At 38.6% G+C, this 16,657-nt stretch overlaps 1 protein-coding gene across 6 annotated transcripts in view; it reads right to left on the bottom strand.

Annotated features, from left to right (window-relative positions):
- anks1b (ankyrin repeat and sterile alpha motif domain containing 1B) overlaps nt 1-16,657 on the bottom strand; it is a 191,871-nt gene that overhangs the window by 103,038 nt on the left and 72,176 nt on the right. For all 6 annotated transcript variants that reach the window (XM_014981300.2, XM_014981297.2, XM_014981298.2 and 3 more), the window contains exons 6-9: nt 10,721-10,796; nt 9,943-10,044; nt 6,066-6,188; nt 4,039-4,226 (exon numbers count right to left, since the gene is read on the bottom strand). In XM_014981300.2, coding sequence (XP_014836786.2) covers nt 4,039-4,226; nt 6,066-6,188; nt 9,943-10,044; nt 10,721-10,796 — 489 coding nt within the window. The remainder of the gene's footprint in view (nt 1-4,038; nt 4,227-6,065; nt 6,189-9,942; nt 10,045-10,720; nt 10,797-16,657) is intronic.

The following is a 16,657-nucleotide window of genomic DNA, read 5'->3' on the forward strand; positions in this document are numbered from 1 at the left end:
CCACCTGATTCCTCTGTCAACCACCATGCAGCTGAGGACACAAACCCCAGCAGGTTGCACAAAGTGAATACACCCAGAATATGAACACAAGAAGAAAAAAGCCGCAGGAGGAAGGATGGAGAAAACATTTTAAGGCAGCAAATGATAAAGGAATGGAACGATGGGTAGTAAAAGGTGGAGCAGTTGCTGCAGACTGCAGAGGGCCCTTTGCAACAATCAGGCATCGATCCATCTAAAATGGACTGCAGTGGCCATACACACACGCCGCACTGGACGGGAGGTGTTTCCTTTCATTACAGTAAAAATCTAATGTCGGCCCGTGTTCAAGAAAAAGGATCTGTTTAATTATTCAACAGGGAGCTGCAAAGCTAATCAATATTACACAGGCGGTCAAAGCCTCAGAGGCAAACATGCTCTGCGTCTGCATCATCATCATTTCAGGAATTATCTCGTCTCATTTGATGGTCAGAAGAGTTAATTTCATATCAAAAACGATTATGGTTTGGATTAAGTCTGAATAAAGACGTTTAGAGGTTGTCATGATGGTTGTTACTGCCAGAAACCGTCTTAGCGCTCAAACACTTACCGGAGCAGAGTTAGAAAAGTTTGGAACGGTTGCTATGGAAACCTCCTCACAGAGAAACTTTGTCAATGACAAAAATCGTTGGGTTATAAAAAAGGGGAACACATTGTTACTTCAACTAGGCACGCCAAAATACAGAATTAAACTTTTAGTTGAGAATAAATAAAATAAAATAAAATGTTAAAATGCATTTCATCTAATTCAGTCGAGTCAGGAATAAGGGATAAGATCTGTCTGCTTAGTTAAAATGTCATAAACTGTCATTTGTAAAACAAATTGGGTGTTCAAATATTTTAGAATAAATGTATAAATGTTGCAATTCATTACATTTTGAGGCTCTTCTCCATCAAGGAGGACGAGTGAGACATTATTATCTTTAGATTGTTTTTTATACATCTAATGAAGTAATTTTGATCATAAAATGCTTCTTTATTTAGAAATAAAATGAATAAAAATAGAAATATTATTTTTAAAACGAGAAACATACATATTTTTATACATTTGCTCTTCAATTGAGCAACTTGTTAGAAAATTAGATCTTATAAACTTACTGTTATTAAATAAATTCAGGTTTAGGTAAGAACAAGACTGAAAATGCTTCAAATTCAAAAACACAAAAACATCCCAGAACAAAATATAACTCGTCTCCTCTGCTCTAAATTTAATCAATTCATTTTTTTGTTGCATAAAAAAACAGTTTGCAAATAAATCCAAATGTCACTGCACCCACTAGGTGGCACTACTGCTCTTCATTTGTAACTAATTCAAACAAAAACATTTAAAATGATCGTATAGCATGATTTTATCGAGTCGTTTACATAAAACGCTAAAAATATTGCAGATGAGCCACATTTCTGGACTTCTGCTGCTCCATTTTATGGTAAGGCAGGTCTGAGAAAATCCTCATCTTGTTTCTTGTTTTGCCTCTTGGCTCCAGCTGCCACACACACAGTTGTATTCTTCCCCACTGCACACAATGGGCACAGAGCCACAGCAAGATGCCATGTCAGAGAGCTGTTCAGAGCTTTATTCATGACTAATGGCCTCACTAAATCACAAACTAATGACCCTGGAAACATGTTCACACACCAGCCCAGAGGCACAAAAACACACACGCAAAGCAAGTCCGGAACACAACCTAAATTGGTGCTTATTGAGAGAGAGAGACATAAGATGGATTGAGATAATTACAGCCTAAATGACCTGAGGGTGGGTGGGTGTGTGTGTGTGTGTGTGTTCACTGCTCAGTCACAGGTGTGTGAGCCTCATGGTTTCAGTGCATTAATGCTGCAGGTAAATATAATTTGACTTCCATTCACACAGAGCAGAAATGGGAAAATGATGAGCTATTGATCAGTGTCACAACACTCAAAGTAAGGAAGAAAAACAGACGCGCTGTGACGAGAGAGCACAAAGCGCAGACACACGCTGGTTTCTGTGCGGGCATCTGGTGGAAATGATCTGCATGAAACTGAAGTTTTCCGACCGGTTCGTAAAAATAACCAATAAATCCAGTTAAGGTTTGATCAGATTTTAGTCTAAACATGGAGGAATGACAGAAAACTAACATCTGCAGGCTCTGAGCAGATGTTTGTTCAACAAACACATGATAGGCCGCTCTCTAACTGCAACAAGAACGGCGTTTTTAGCATGTTTGTCTGATACTGCCCTCTGCTGGGGAATCTGAGAAAGTACAAAGAGCAAGGAACAAAAAAAAAAAAAAACTAAAAAAAAACTAAAAAAACCCACCAATATTGATCAGCAATTGAGTCAATTTAATCCAGCAAACAAGATCAAATGTAATTGTAAATATATATTTGACAATTATAGATAAGTTGAGTTAAAAATGACTGGAAGTAGTTAGAGAAAGCAGGAAGTGTTTGAAGAGTTGGTACTTTAATAAGGCCTTATTATTTATCAGTATTTGCAGCAGCTTCTCTAGAATCTGTCAAAAACGCGTGCCGTTACCTTTCCTCTCATAAATATTTAATTACCTTCTCAGCTGAAAAGCTGCTTGTTAGAAAGGATTTTGTGTTTTCATTTAGCAGATTTACATACTATTTTGCAAACATTTACACCCCAATAAATTTGAAGAGTTGACAGCAGCAGCAGCGTTTTTTTTTTAACTATTGTCATGCAGAGAAGTTCACAAGCATTTTTCTCTTACTGACTGAAATAAATATTTCAGTCAGTAATGCACATCAACAGTGCGTTGATGTGCATTAGGAATCCATTTGTGTTATCACAGTAACATTTGAAAATTAACTTTCAAGCTTGTCATGTTTGTTAACATTAAGTCTTAAGTCAGTTTTATGTGTTCAGAAAAACAGCCCAAAGTTTGAATAAAACCACTCAGATCAGAAAACATCGATTTCGGCTTAGTTAGGGATCTAAAGAAATCAAAATCTTAATTAAATGTTCTCTAAGTTGTATTCTTAATGATAGGAAATGTCAAACAAGCTGAAAAATAGAGGTTGCACCAGTGGGAATAAATTATTTTGCAACACAGCCGACTGGTTTCTAGGAATAACGGAGACGGAGGACAAAAATCCCTCAAGCGTAGCCCTCAAACATCCATCTGATATTCCCTGGAAGCGCTGTTGGAGTTTAAAGTCCGAATGTTTAGCAGAGCAAGTAAAAACAGGAATACAGAATGTATAAATGAGTGTTTTCCCTCTCTGTGTCGATAATCTGCACAGGAAACCAAAACACTCCTGCCCACGAAATGATATGTGAAGCGTGGGCTAAATCTGCACAACGTAAAGGGGATTTTCAGACGCCATCTGTTTATCGTACGCCTCTTCCTGAAGTAAACAGGAAGCTGCGCGTAACACCAACCAATCCCACGTTACAGTAAGATTACACTGTTATTTGTTTGTTTTTTTATTAAATGGCAACTTCTTTTAAACTTTTGCACTGGATTTTAAATGTTTCAACAGAGACTCATACCACTTTACATGCACTCATCATGGCTGTTTTCTTCCAGCGTAAAATTATTAGAAAACATCAGAGATTTTTCAGACTAAAGTTTAAACAATCTTGCATTTATTTTGGATTTGTTCTCATTCAAACAGGATCAAAATCATACTCAGTGGTTGACATTTTGAGAAAATTGTCCAACAGAACAATGACTCCAAACAAACTGGAAAGATCTTGTACTCAGTGAAATGTAAATATTATCCTTAATAGTCAGGTCCATACCTGACTATTAAGCAGAGAAGCAACCAAATAAAATTAGCATGCTTTTGGACAATTTTGTCTCATATTCAGCCAGAAGCATGGCAAATGCAAAAAGTGTCGCTCAACAACATTTGTCCACATATTAGTTTGTGTCCATTTATCAATTTCAACAAAAATCATGACCATTCACCCTGGAATTCGACACTGACTCCCAGGATGAATGGATGTAAACTTCTGGGATTTGTACCAGATGCTAATTTAATTTTAAAAAGTACCTTGCTGGCTCGAGTTAAGGTGCCGTTGGGTCTGTCGGGGCGCTCCTCGTCAGACAGCCGCCCGCTGCCGAAGCTGTCCATGGAGTGGGACGAGATGGTGTGGCAGAGCTCCTCGAAGGAGTAGTCCCGGTCCCGGCACTTCTTGATGTCGTGGAGCAGTTTGGACAGTTCGCTCGTCACGGCATCATCTATGGAGGGGAGGAGGATTAAAAAGTATTTAGTTTAGCAAAAATAGAAGACTAGACCTGTTTTATCTGTTTTCTGATCAATGAAAATCAACTTTTTACATGTAGGACTGTAACTTGTTATGCCATGTTTCTAACAGAGGGGGCAGTGTTGGACCAGTTTCACACATGGCTACACAGATGGGTGCTAATTGTTCCCCTGAAGATGACCTGATTTTTATGACAGAATAATGGGGGGGGGGGAAACATATACTGCTCAAAAAAATAAAGGGAACATTTCACTTTAATTTTGTGTGTGGCTCCAAATCCAGGCCTCCATTGGTTAATAAATTTGATTTCCATTGATAATTTTTGTATGATTTTGTTGTCAGCACATTCAACTTTGTACAGAACAAAGTATTGAATGAGAATATTTCATTCATTCAGATCTAGGATGTGTTATTTGAGTGTTCCCTTTATTTTTTTGAGCAGTGCATTTTGAATATTTAGCAACCTGACTGTCTTTATGATAATCAGACACATTAATTAGTTTCTAACTGGGATATAGTCCTGAGCAATAATTCATGAACTAAAGCGAATACAGCAAATGCATTGTGATCATTTTATGCAAATACAATCTGGTTTTACTGGAATGTTACTATGCCTCTTAAGTGTCAGTATTTACTTTAACCTCTGATTGAAGGATCAAGCAGAAACGCTAAGAGGGCTAGCCAGTTTTTTAAACGCATTGTGTGGCACTCACAGCCATTTTCCTTGCTGTTGTTGCAGAATTACTTGAAGTTATAAATTCTGAGTATTTGGATTTTAAACACGTATTAAACATCCACCTAAAGCCTTCACAGATCTGTTGGCAGCCTTAGATGTGTCTTATTGCAGCAGCATAAACCAACACAAAAAAAAATTATTAAAGCACATTTATTCTGTGGAGAAAAACTTTCAACAAAACTTGAGCTCTTTATTAATTTTAGTTTAAGTGGATTAAAGAGTCGAGGAATTTAATTGGTAAACCCGTTACTTCCTGTGGCCAATTTCTCAAAACCACTTTTCAGTGGGAGGAAAACAAAGGCCAGATAATGACTACAATAAAACAGTGACAGATCAGATTTTGATCACATCTACAGTAGGGCTGCAACTAATGACTATTTTAGTCTTTGATTCAACTATTAATTATTCTGACAATTAATCAGACAAGAAAATTGGTTAATTCTGCTGATTTTTCATCTAATTATATTCAATTATCATATCAGAAATGCTTTAACAGATGTAAACAAATTTCTGTTTTAAAATAAGAATGAGCTTAATTGGAGAAATTTTTTTAACAGATTTTGAACTAGGTGAAGCCGAGGTTTTGTCACTTGGGGAGTTTTGTATTTACAGACAGGGATTTTTTTTTTATCTTAAATGCAAAACAGATTGTTTTGGACACTTTTCCTAAATACTGATCTGAGTACGTTGTTCTTTCAGTAAATGGCCTCTTTACTTAAGTCTGTCTTGTCTTAACGATTAATTGATAACTAAATGAGTTGATTATAATCAATTAATCATGATTCATTTGAATAATTGTGAATAATCAACTACAGTCAGTGCATTAATCTAAAAGTTTCAAAGCCGATGGGTAAAATAAGCAAGACAAAGTTTCACAGTTAATTTCAGGAAAGCACATCATGCCCACTGTGAAGTACGGTGGAGGCTCCATGATGCTGCGGGCCTTTTTCTCTTCCAAATGCCCTGGGATGCAAGTAATTATAAAGTCTTTGAAACAAAAATATGTCGGTCTCTGATAGTAAACGGGTCACAAACGGGAAACACAAACACTGAAAAATCAGCCGTCTTCCAACTCACTCTTATGTCGGAGGGACGGCGAGGCAGCGGGCGAGGGGATCGAGGTCCGAGGTGCGGGTATGGGACACTTCCGGACCGGCTCTTCCAGAATACCCTCTCTCTCCATGTCGTCCATCATGTACTCTACAAAGACATGGACGGTCAACGAGTGGAAGGACAAAACGGTACCAGCCAGACCGGGTCAGAGATCCCACTTCAGTTATTTTTCCTGGATCAATAAAGTGGAGCAATCAGCAGCATGGAAAACAGCTTGAGCTGCATTTAATTCACACCTTCTCCTTTGCCACAAAATCACTTCACAGCTTCTGCCAGCAGAGCTGTCTGCTGTTTATAGAGCAACACGGGGATGAGAGAAACTCCAGCGAGCGAGAAGGAAGGAGACGAAGCGGGATCAACGATAAATTGTCCCAGAAGTTATCGCGATAAATAATTATGTTTATCGCGATAACATTGTAACATTGTCAAAGATTTAAATTCTAATGAACATTTAACACTGTGACTGGAAGACATTTTAAGTATCCAAAATAAATAAACAAAATAACCGAAACACCAAATAAAAATTAATTATGAAGTCTCTGTAAACAAAAGGGCTAGATGAGACCAATGAACCAAACTGGAGACCAGTTTCTGGTAGAAAGAGAAAAACTATAAATCATGCAAATGGAAATTATTGAGCTTGCTTTAATTTATCATGCGATTAATTGAGTTATTGTTTACAATCCCCAATTTTGGCATTTAATTATGAATCCAACAGAAAAGACTGAAAATAAGGGACATATTTATTCAGTATTTGCTACAGATTCTCTACAAATTGCAGAAATCAGGCAGAATAACGACAACCAGTTGGTTTATTTTTATTTATTTTTTGTTTTTGTGTGCAGCATGAGGCGTCCAGTACGTCAAGTGAGAATCATTCCTAACAATGTGCCAGAAAGCCGGGTCTCGGCAGCTACCAGCTCTCTGCATGCGTGCGTCCTTCTCCTTCTGCTCTCCAACAGGAAATGGCTCGCAGCTGATCCTTTCACCCAGCCGCAGCTGTGCGCCCTTCTCGCCCTTTCTTCCTTCCCATCATACGCAAACACAGCCAGCCTCCCGTTCATGCTGATGCCCAAACATCTTTCCACTTCTGGCTTGGTGAGATTGGATTTGGATAGAGACAGTTTGTGACAGACATCTGCTGCGGCGTGAAGTTTTACATTTTGAATGCTGTAATCCCTTCCTAAGGATACATGTAAAGATCTTTTCCATGTTAACGCAGGACTATTTATAATGTAGCAGCAGGATCGTTTTCCTTAACCGTGATAAATATGCAAAGTCCAGTCGAATAAAGACGTGGAAAAACATCTGCTCACAGCAGACCAGTCCATTTAAATATCTCTTTATTCTTGTATGTATTATTAATTGAAAAGAATATTAAAATGCATCTTAAAATATACAGTATTTCAGCTTTATGCTGACAAACCGTGTTCCAAAGGAACATTTTTAAGGCAGATTCTTGTCAACTTTAAAACCAGTTCCACCTTTAATTTGACTTGTATGCTCCACATTTGAATAGATTGTTTTTAAGTTGTCATTTTCATTCAATATTAACATTCAGACTCATTTAATATAGATCCATAAGCATTCAATTAACTGTGCAGTGTGACGCCAGTAGCTTTGTAGAAGATCCTGCATCAAGTTCTAAGCTATGGTGTTCCACAAGGCTCAATTCTAGGCACATTATTTTCTTCCATTAGCTGAGAATAATCAGTCTTTATTACACAACGCCCATCACATCTATGCAGATGACATTCAGTTGTATTTATCTTTTAAACTGTCCACCATCACCAAGAGTTTATCTTGGATCACTGAGTGGTTTCCAATGTACACGTATCCTAAGTTGCTTATTTTCGCCCAGCAACTATTCTTTGACACACATCAGATTTACTTCTCCTTCCTGTTTCTTCCATTTGTAAGATACCAGGCATCGCTTCCTAAGCAAATCTGGAAGTTATTATTCCTGCGTTTGTGTCATTGCATTCAGACTGCTTGTAAAAATCTTTTTCCCAATTGGGAGAGATCATCAATTTCACACCTCTCAGCTGTTCAACACACAGTGGCCAGACTTCTTGCTAAATCAAGTAAACACTCATGTCACTGTGATGCTGAAAAATAAACACTTTCTTCACCTGCATCTTTCTTGCAGACACCTGAAGATACGGAGACAAATCTGTCGAGTATTTGGAACAGTTTATAATTTCATCCACCAACAAAAAACCCAAATCCTTATTAAGGAACCAACTGGAACAGATAAGATTAGGGTAAATATTTTACTAATTTATTACTCCTCCATCCATGATTTTTGTACTTTTAACTTCAGATTACGGCCTTCTTTGCATTTCATTGTGTTTTTCTGCTTAACTATCAGTTTTGTTGCCAGCTCGTCACATTCCCAAGTCTCTGCTTCTCTTCTTTTTTTTTTTTTCGCCTCCTAATTAAACCTCATTTGTGGTTGATTTTGGCTCTGGCAAATGCTCTTCATCCAACTACTCTTTGGTTTCTGTGCGCCTTTATCTCTGTTGCTTTAAATTAACGATAACTACGTGCCCGTTGTACACGCCATAGCTGCCACGATGACAGACAGAGAGGGCGTCCAAGCCACAGGATTACAGCGTTTTAATGTGCACCGCGTTTGGAAGATGTAATTTTTGGATCCTTGGGGACTGCGGAGGAAATTCACACTGGTAATCACTGGTTAAACACAAAACATGTACGAGAGCAAAAACTGGAATTTTAATGCATGGTTTAAGAAAGAAAAAAACTGCAAAAAGAGTCGTTATTTTTTAAAGTGCAAAGGACCAATCTATGACCCAGTTACCTAATGATTTCAGTCCAATGAACTGAGGTCAAATTAAATTAAGATCATGAGAAAGAACACAGCGGCAACCTGGGGAAAAAATATTCTGAAATAAAAAATATCTTTTGATAAATGCTACCTGCAAAAACAGTTTTAGAACCAGCCTATCACACATTTAGTGGATTAATATCCTAATGCCAATCAGGTTTCCAGTGCTTGAACCTCCAAACAAACACAAGAAAGCCCATTGGAACAGTTACACCAAGTTTTAATCTTTCAAGTACCTTCAAGAGTAATCGTTGGTGGTGATACTGTGGAGAGGAAGGATCTCCAGTAGCAGTCAGTCTGAAGAGGCCTCTGACTGAAGACTGTCACAACTTAATTTCTGAGCAGCAGAGACGATATTCCACAGCAACATGTCCTGGATGACATCATCAGTTCTTAGCAAGAACTCCTAATCCACTGCATTTGCTTTTGCCGCTCCGCTTTAAATCATTGTTTGAACTTCTAAATAAACACATAAATCACACAACATTTTTTTTATTCTGCATTTTTGCTGCTAGATATTACTCTCTAAACAGATTTAAAGATTTTAAACTAACTGCTTTTCTCTTTACACATTCCAGAAACCCATCAACATCCTGTGAGACAACTGAAGAGATGTGGAATGAATGCTATATTGTTTTTGGTATCAGAGCAACTTCCACTGTTTCCCAGAGGGAAGACAAAGTTTCTCAACAAATGAGATTTCTCAGTTAGACAACAACCTGCTCCAAAGGTCACAAGGTCATATGTGCCAATATGCTGCTCTGTGGCTCAATATGTCCGCACCATCCAACAAATTCAATCTCAACCGTCACCTACAGCCAATAAAACCCAAACAGCAGCCGCTGATCTCTGAGCAAACACAAACCACCGTGCGGACAGGTGTGGAAAAATGAAAACACCAAAAATCTCCACTTAAATCTGGAAGCCGCTACGTTTTTTTATTTGTGCAACAGCAACAACCCCAAATTCTCAGTGACAGTCTGTGTCTCTTACCTTGAATAAGAGCGGTTATCTGCTGAGACTTAGGCGCTGGGTGATCTCTGAGAATCTCCAGCGCTGTTCTCCTCTGACTGTCTCTCAAATCGGTGTCTATCCCTGAAATTCACACGCAAAATAATAACACAAAAGTGAAGCAAATTATTCGGATTTTCATTTGTTCAAGCCATGTTGCATTTTCATCTACTACATAAATTAAGTCTGTGGTTGACAAAATGTGAATTTTGTTCAGGTTTTATGACTATTTTAGCAAAGCAATGTACAATACGTTCAAAGCTTCGAATAGGAAGTCCAATGATTTATGACAGCACAGTTTACAGCAATCCAGGATGTTGATGTACTGTAACCCTGACCAGAAGGAGCATGGCCAACGGAGGAAGTCCTGCAGGAAACAGGGAGCTGCAGGGAAGATGGCAGCGCAACCAAAGGACAACATTGTCCAGAAAGTAGTGCAGGGTTTAACTTACCGTTTCACCATAAATGTGGTTTTAGCTTTAATTCATTTTCATACAATTTTGTGTCATTTACTTCAACAATCAAACTGACTGATTCATTGATATCACATCCTGCAACATGTGATTATCAAAAGCTAAGAATAAAATATGTCAAGTAGTTTAACTTGGATTCATCAGAGGGGAAAAAGACTGAACCCTCGCATCTACATGAATAACTAGACATGTGGAGCATTTGACTGCAGGTTACGATAAAACCAAGGGGAGCGCAGGCCTATAAAAAGCACAGCACTTGTTTTATAGCAGCATATTTATAGACCAACCTGAGTCAAGCAAAAGGCGAACCACATCCATCTTTCCAAAAAGGGCAGCTTCATGAAGGGCACTCCCATTCTCCGTCTGCAAGAACCGCAGAGAACACCCACGTGTTAATATTCAATAATTTTTACAACTGAAATCGGAGGCAGAAATCGAGCGGAGGTGGACTGACAGCACAACGGACATCGCAGAAGAGGTCAATCTCTCCATCAGGTCAAAAGATTTAAAGAAGTCATGCAGTGATTTTCTTGTGTGTGGAAACGTCCCATTTTCACTCATTCTATAGCATCTGCCTTTGGTGCTAATATTACAGGTATGATGCAACACAATGAAATGAGCACAGGGAGGCAGATAAAGGTCCAAACTGTTTCCTCCTCAGAAAAAGCTGCAGAGTTGAGCCGATTCTGGAGTTTGTGATGGTGCTTGGAACATTAATTTTTTTTTCTGCTTATTAGCAGAGATTTCAGTGACTGAAGTCACATTTTAACACCAAACTGGGGATGTTTTTGGCCAAAGAAGGTCTGAAAGACTTCCGGTTATGGCGCTGAGGTGAGCAGACGCATTGAACTAGAGCTCCCAACTCGGTCAGCTATTTTCCCCTTTGTCAGAGCTGAATTTACCCTCTAAGACCGATTATTCTATGATGAAAAGGGGAAAGGCATCGAAAAGTAACGTTAAATTAAAACAGACATACGAAACAAGCGAGAGAAATTCACTACTAGACGAAGGCGTAACTACGCAGCACATGGCTATGGAGGGGCTTCAAGCTAGCATCGGAGCTATTCACAAAGAGATTGTAGCTATCCGTGCAGACATGAAGGAAGAGCTGTGCGGCTTTCGTGAAGACTTCTCTACCGACATGAAAAGAGATTTAAGAAGTTTCCAAGAGGAAATTAATGGAAAGCTAAACGAAATCGTGTTGGATTTAAAGGAGAACCAAAAGAGAGCGGAGGAGTCGTTACAACGTGTGGCAGAATTGGAGGAGTGGTCCGCGGCGGCGAAAGAGGTGCTGTCTCAAACTATAAACAACCAAGATAAAATTCAAGCCAAACTGACTGATTTAGAAGCACGTTCACGTAGAAACAACATCCGTGTGTACGGGATTCCGGAAGACACAGAGGGAGATAATCTGCTGGAATTTATGGATGGTTTCATTAAGGCTGAGCTGTCACTCCAGGATATCGATTTAGCTATACAGCGCTGCCATCGGGCTTTGGGTCCCAAACCACCGCAAAATGCGAACCCCCGCTCCGTGGTGATCTCCTTTCTTGCATTTAGAACCAGGGACTTGGTGCTTCGTGCCGCATGGAAGAAAGGAGAGATTCGTCTTAGCCAGCAGCGGGTTAATTTCGATCAGGACTATCCGGCAGAGACCCAAAAGAAGAGGAAAGCTTACGCCCCTATTAGAAAACTTCTGAAAGAAAAAGGTCTCCGTTTCCAAACCCCGCCACCGGCTAAACTCCGTGTGTTTTTTGATGATGGCCCGATCACGTATGGCAGCGCGGTGGAAGCCTTGAAGGACCTGCAGAGGAGAGGTCTCGCTCCCGAATGCAATAGCAACGTTGGTGTACCTGCGGCGGCGCCGATGGAGATATTGGACAGACTGTCCTGGGTGACGGTGGAGGCCAAACGTCGGAACACCGACGCACACAGAGAGAGAGCACGGAAGAAACTCAGCGGATTTCGCCTTGAAGCTGGAGACACAACCGCCTTTTCAAGCTAAGCACCGCTCGTTAAAACTATTGCGGTAAGATAAGGATCACAATGACTGACCCAAAATGTGGACTAAGATATGAATATTTGCGTATAGAGACGCTGTCAGACATTATCATAATAATCCTTTGTTTAGCCTTTGCCAATGTTAAGAAATACGTTACTGATTTAAAATAAAGTTGATAATACATGACTGTTTTTGGGAGCCGGTTTAAAGGCTCTGATCGTGCACTGAGATTATACTCGTACGAGCTATGTCAGTTTGCACTGGAGAGACCCCCCATGAGAAGAGTCCCATGGGGAATTTTCTCTTCACCCAAGACTCCTTAATGAGTCGTTTTGTTGTGGAAGTCGTTCCTGTTGTAAGGTTAGAAGTTACAGGTTCTTTGTTTTTGATTTTTATAAATGTTCTGCTGTTATGGTCACCTTGGATGTGTAAGTTAGAGGGATTTATTCATTTAAAGATTTATGTTCCAACAGCAATATAAATTTATAACTATTAATGTTCACGGGTTACAGAATCCAATTAAAAGAGGAAAGCTTATAGCTAAAATGAAGAGAGAACAACAACAAATAATCTTCTGGCAGGAAACCCACTTAATCAAAGAGAGCCATGAAAAATTAAAAAAAATGGGTTTTAAAAGGACATTTTACTCATCCTACTCAAATGGACACGCTAGGGGTGTGGCAATATTAATTGCAAATAATGTGGACTTCCAGGTATCTAAACAAATTACAGACAAGGAAGGTCGTTTTGTTCTGGTAAAGGGAACATTAGACTCAAATGAAGTAACTTTACTTAACGTATATAGACCCCCAGGACATGACAGAACCTTTATTGATAAAATGCTCGACCTCATATTGGCAGAAGCATCTGGTGTTTTGATATGTGGAGGGGACTGGAATGCTCAACTGCATCCTTCCTTGGATTCCTCAAACCCTTTAAAAAAAATCAACCCAGAATCTTTGTATATAAAGAAAATGATAAAAAGGATAGGCCTATTTGATGTCTGGAGGGAATGCCACCCATTGGCTAAGGAGTTCACCTTTTACTCTCACTCACATGGCTTTTATTCAAGAATTGACTATTTTTTTCTATTTAGAGCAGACAGATATAGGGTCCTAGACTGCAGTATTGGTACCAGAGACGTGTCGGATCACTCAGGGGTATATTTGACACTACGTTTAGATTCTCATCCTAAGACTACAATTTGGAGACTTAACACAGCTTTGTTGAACGATGATAAATTTGAAGAATTTGTTAACAAGGAATTCACAGATTACCTAGATTTCAATGACAGCAATGAATTGTCCCCAAGTATATTATGGGATGCGGCAAAAGCAGTACTACGTGGGAAAATTATTATGTGGGCATCAAGGAAGAAAAAAGAGAAATCTGAGCAATTCAATGACCTGACAAAACAGCTAAATATTCTAGAGCAGAAACATATTGAAACCAAAGACCCCTCCTTGCTACAACAAATTGCAGCAATAAAAGGGGAGCTAAATAGAAAACTCAATGATAAGGTTATACTTAATCTCAAATACGTAAAACAAACTTATTATGAAAATGGACCTCAAGCAAAAAAAATATTAGCCTGGAGACTAAAACAACAACAACTAGACAGGTCTATCTTTAAAATTAAAAATCCTATTTCTAATCAGTTGAGTTTCTCCCCGGAAGAAATACATAATTCATTTGAAATATTCTATAGGAAATTATATAGTCAACCCAAATTAACCGACCTTTCCTTAGTGAAGCAGTTTCTGGACTCGTTAGATCTCCCCTCAATTGGCATAGAGCAAAATAATTGGATATCTGCGGAAATAACACCGGCAGAGGTCGATAAAGCCATCTCAAAATTGAAGACAAGTAAGTCACCAGGTGGTGATGGATTACCAGCTGAATGGTATAAAATGTTTAGGAATTCTATAAGACCTTTGCTGCTAAATTGTTTTAATTATGTGCTTAAAGGAGGTGAGACTCCTCCATCCTGGAAACAAGCGATAATATCTGTTATACCTAAACCAGGAAAGGATAAAAGTGAATGTAGCTCATACCGGCCTATCTCGGTGTTGAATACTGATTATAAAATATTCACTTCAATTATTGTTAGTAGGCTAGAAAATATCATCCCTGAACTGATTGATACAGACCAGACAGGATTTATTAAAAATAGACGCACACAGGATAATGTGAGGCGAACGTTACAATTACTCGACATTATGAACAGAAATAATTTGAAATCTTTAGCAATCAGTTTCGATGCTGAAAAAGCGTTTGATTCTGTAAGATGGGAATACTTATATCTGGTCCTACAGCGGTTTGGCTTTAATAATACTCTCATAAGTTGTTTAAAATCAATATACAGTTCGCCAGTAGCCCGGATCAAAATAAACGGTGGCCTTTCAGGAACATTCCCACTGGAACGAGGATGCCGGCAAGGATGCCCTCTGAGTCCAATTCTTTTTGCACTTTTCATAGAGCCACTTGCTCAAAAAATTAGGGAAGATCCAGAAATTAAGGGAATCCTTTTTAAGGGAAGAGAATACAAAACCAGTTTATACGCTGATGATGTTCTGGTGACCTTATCTGACCCAGATGCCAGTCTACCTAACCTCATGTCCTGCTTTCACCAATTTGGACTTTATTCAGGTTTTAAATTAAATATTGGAAAAACTCAGACCCTGTGTTTCCACTATTTACCGCGAGAGGATATAAGCAATCGGTTTAAATTTAATTGGAAAACAAAAACCATGAAATATTTAGGTATTAATATTACTAGAAACAGAAATAAAATATACAAAGCAAATTATGGCATTATAACGAATAAAGTCAAAAATAACTTGGACAGGTGGGCCCCTTTGATTCTCGATTTGTACAACCGAATAGAGATCATAAAAATGATCATTCTACCTCAACTGTTGTTCCTTTTTCAATCTTTACCAATAGAAATCCCTACAAAGCAGTTTAACGAGTGGAACCGGATCATCTCCAGATTTATATGGCGGAATAAGAAACCAAGGGTACGCTATAAAACATTACAATTACCAAGAGATAAAGGTGGGATGTCACTCCCATGTTTAGAAAATTATTATAGAGCAGCACAACTACAATTTGCGGTTTACTGGTGTGAAGAGGGATATGAAGCAAAATGGAAAGAACTAGAATTAAGTCAAATCGACATTCCCCTGCAAGCCCTGCTGGGGGATAAATACCTCTACACCAGATACTCAGAAGAGCTGAGCGCTTCTACAAAAGTCCCCCTCAGCATCTGGTTTAGAGAGTTCCGCAACCCACTTTTAGAGAGGAAAACTAGGTTATTAAGATGGATTGAACTTGATAGGGATTTTGTACCAGCACAACTTGACTCAAAATTCAATCAACTAACCAGAAAAGGCATTACATCATACTGCGTGATTTCCTCTGGAACCGATCTGGATAGTTTCCAACAACTACAAGAAAAATTTGACCTTGACAAACGAGACTTTTTCAGATATTTGCAGCTCAGGCACCACTTTAATAAGAACATTAAAATATCGGAGAAATATGATCAAGACCTCATTAATGTCTTTATTGATGCTTACAAAGATAAACCCTGCAAGAAAATGCTGTCCAGACTATATACATGCCTAGAAGCTATTAAAAAAACATCAACATTTTATATCAAAATATCATGGGAAAGGGAGGCAAAAATATCACTGACAGAGGATGAGTGGTTAAACGTATGCCAAATTAACTCCACCACCACCAGCTCAGGATGTTGGAGAGAATTCTCTTGGAAGAATATTGTTAGATTTTTCACTACCCCCAAAAGAACATTTACCCAGTCCGGTAGAGCTGAGGCTGGGCTTTGTTGGAGACGATGTAATAATGTAATGGCTGACCACTTTCATATTTTTTGGGATTGCCCATTGATCTATTCCTATTGGTCAAAGATATCTAAAGAGATAAGTGTAATTCTTGGTTTTGAAATTGAACACAATTTTAAAACTATATATTTAAGTAATATACCAAAAGAACTCAGCACTCAGGATAAGTACTTGTTGAAAATTTTATTGATTGCAGGGAAAAAATCAATTACAAGAAAGTGGCTTAGTAGGACCTCACCGACATTGAGGGATTGGACAGCGATCGTTGAAGAAATTTGGGAGTTGGAAAGGCTCACCTTCTCCATCAGACTTCAGGAAAACAAAATTAAAAAATTTTGGTCGAAATGGTTAACTTA

This window comes from Poecilia mexicana, unplaced genomic scaffold (assembly GCF_051168715.1).
Source record: "Poecilia mexicana isolate PSO_F unplaced genomic scaffold, ASM5116871v1 scaffold_23, whole genome shotgun sequence".
NCBI lineage: Eukaryota > Metazoa > Chordata > Actinopteri > Cyprinodontiformes > Poeciliidae > Poecilia > Poecilia mexicana.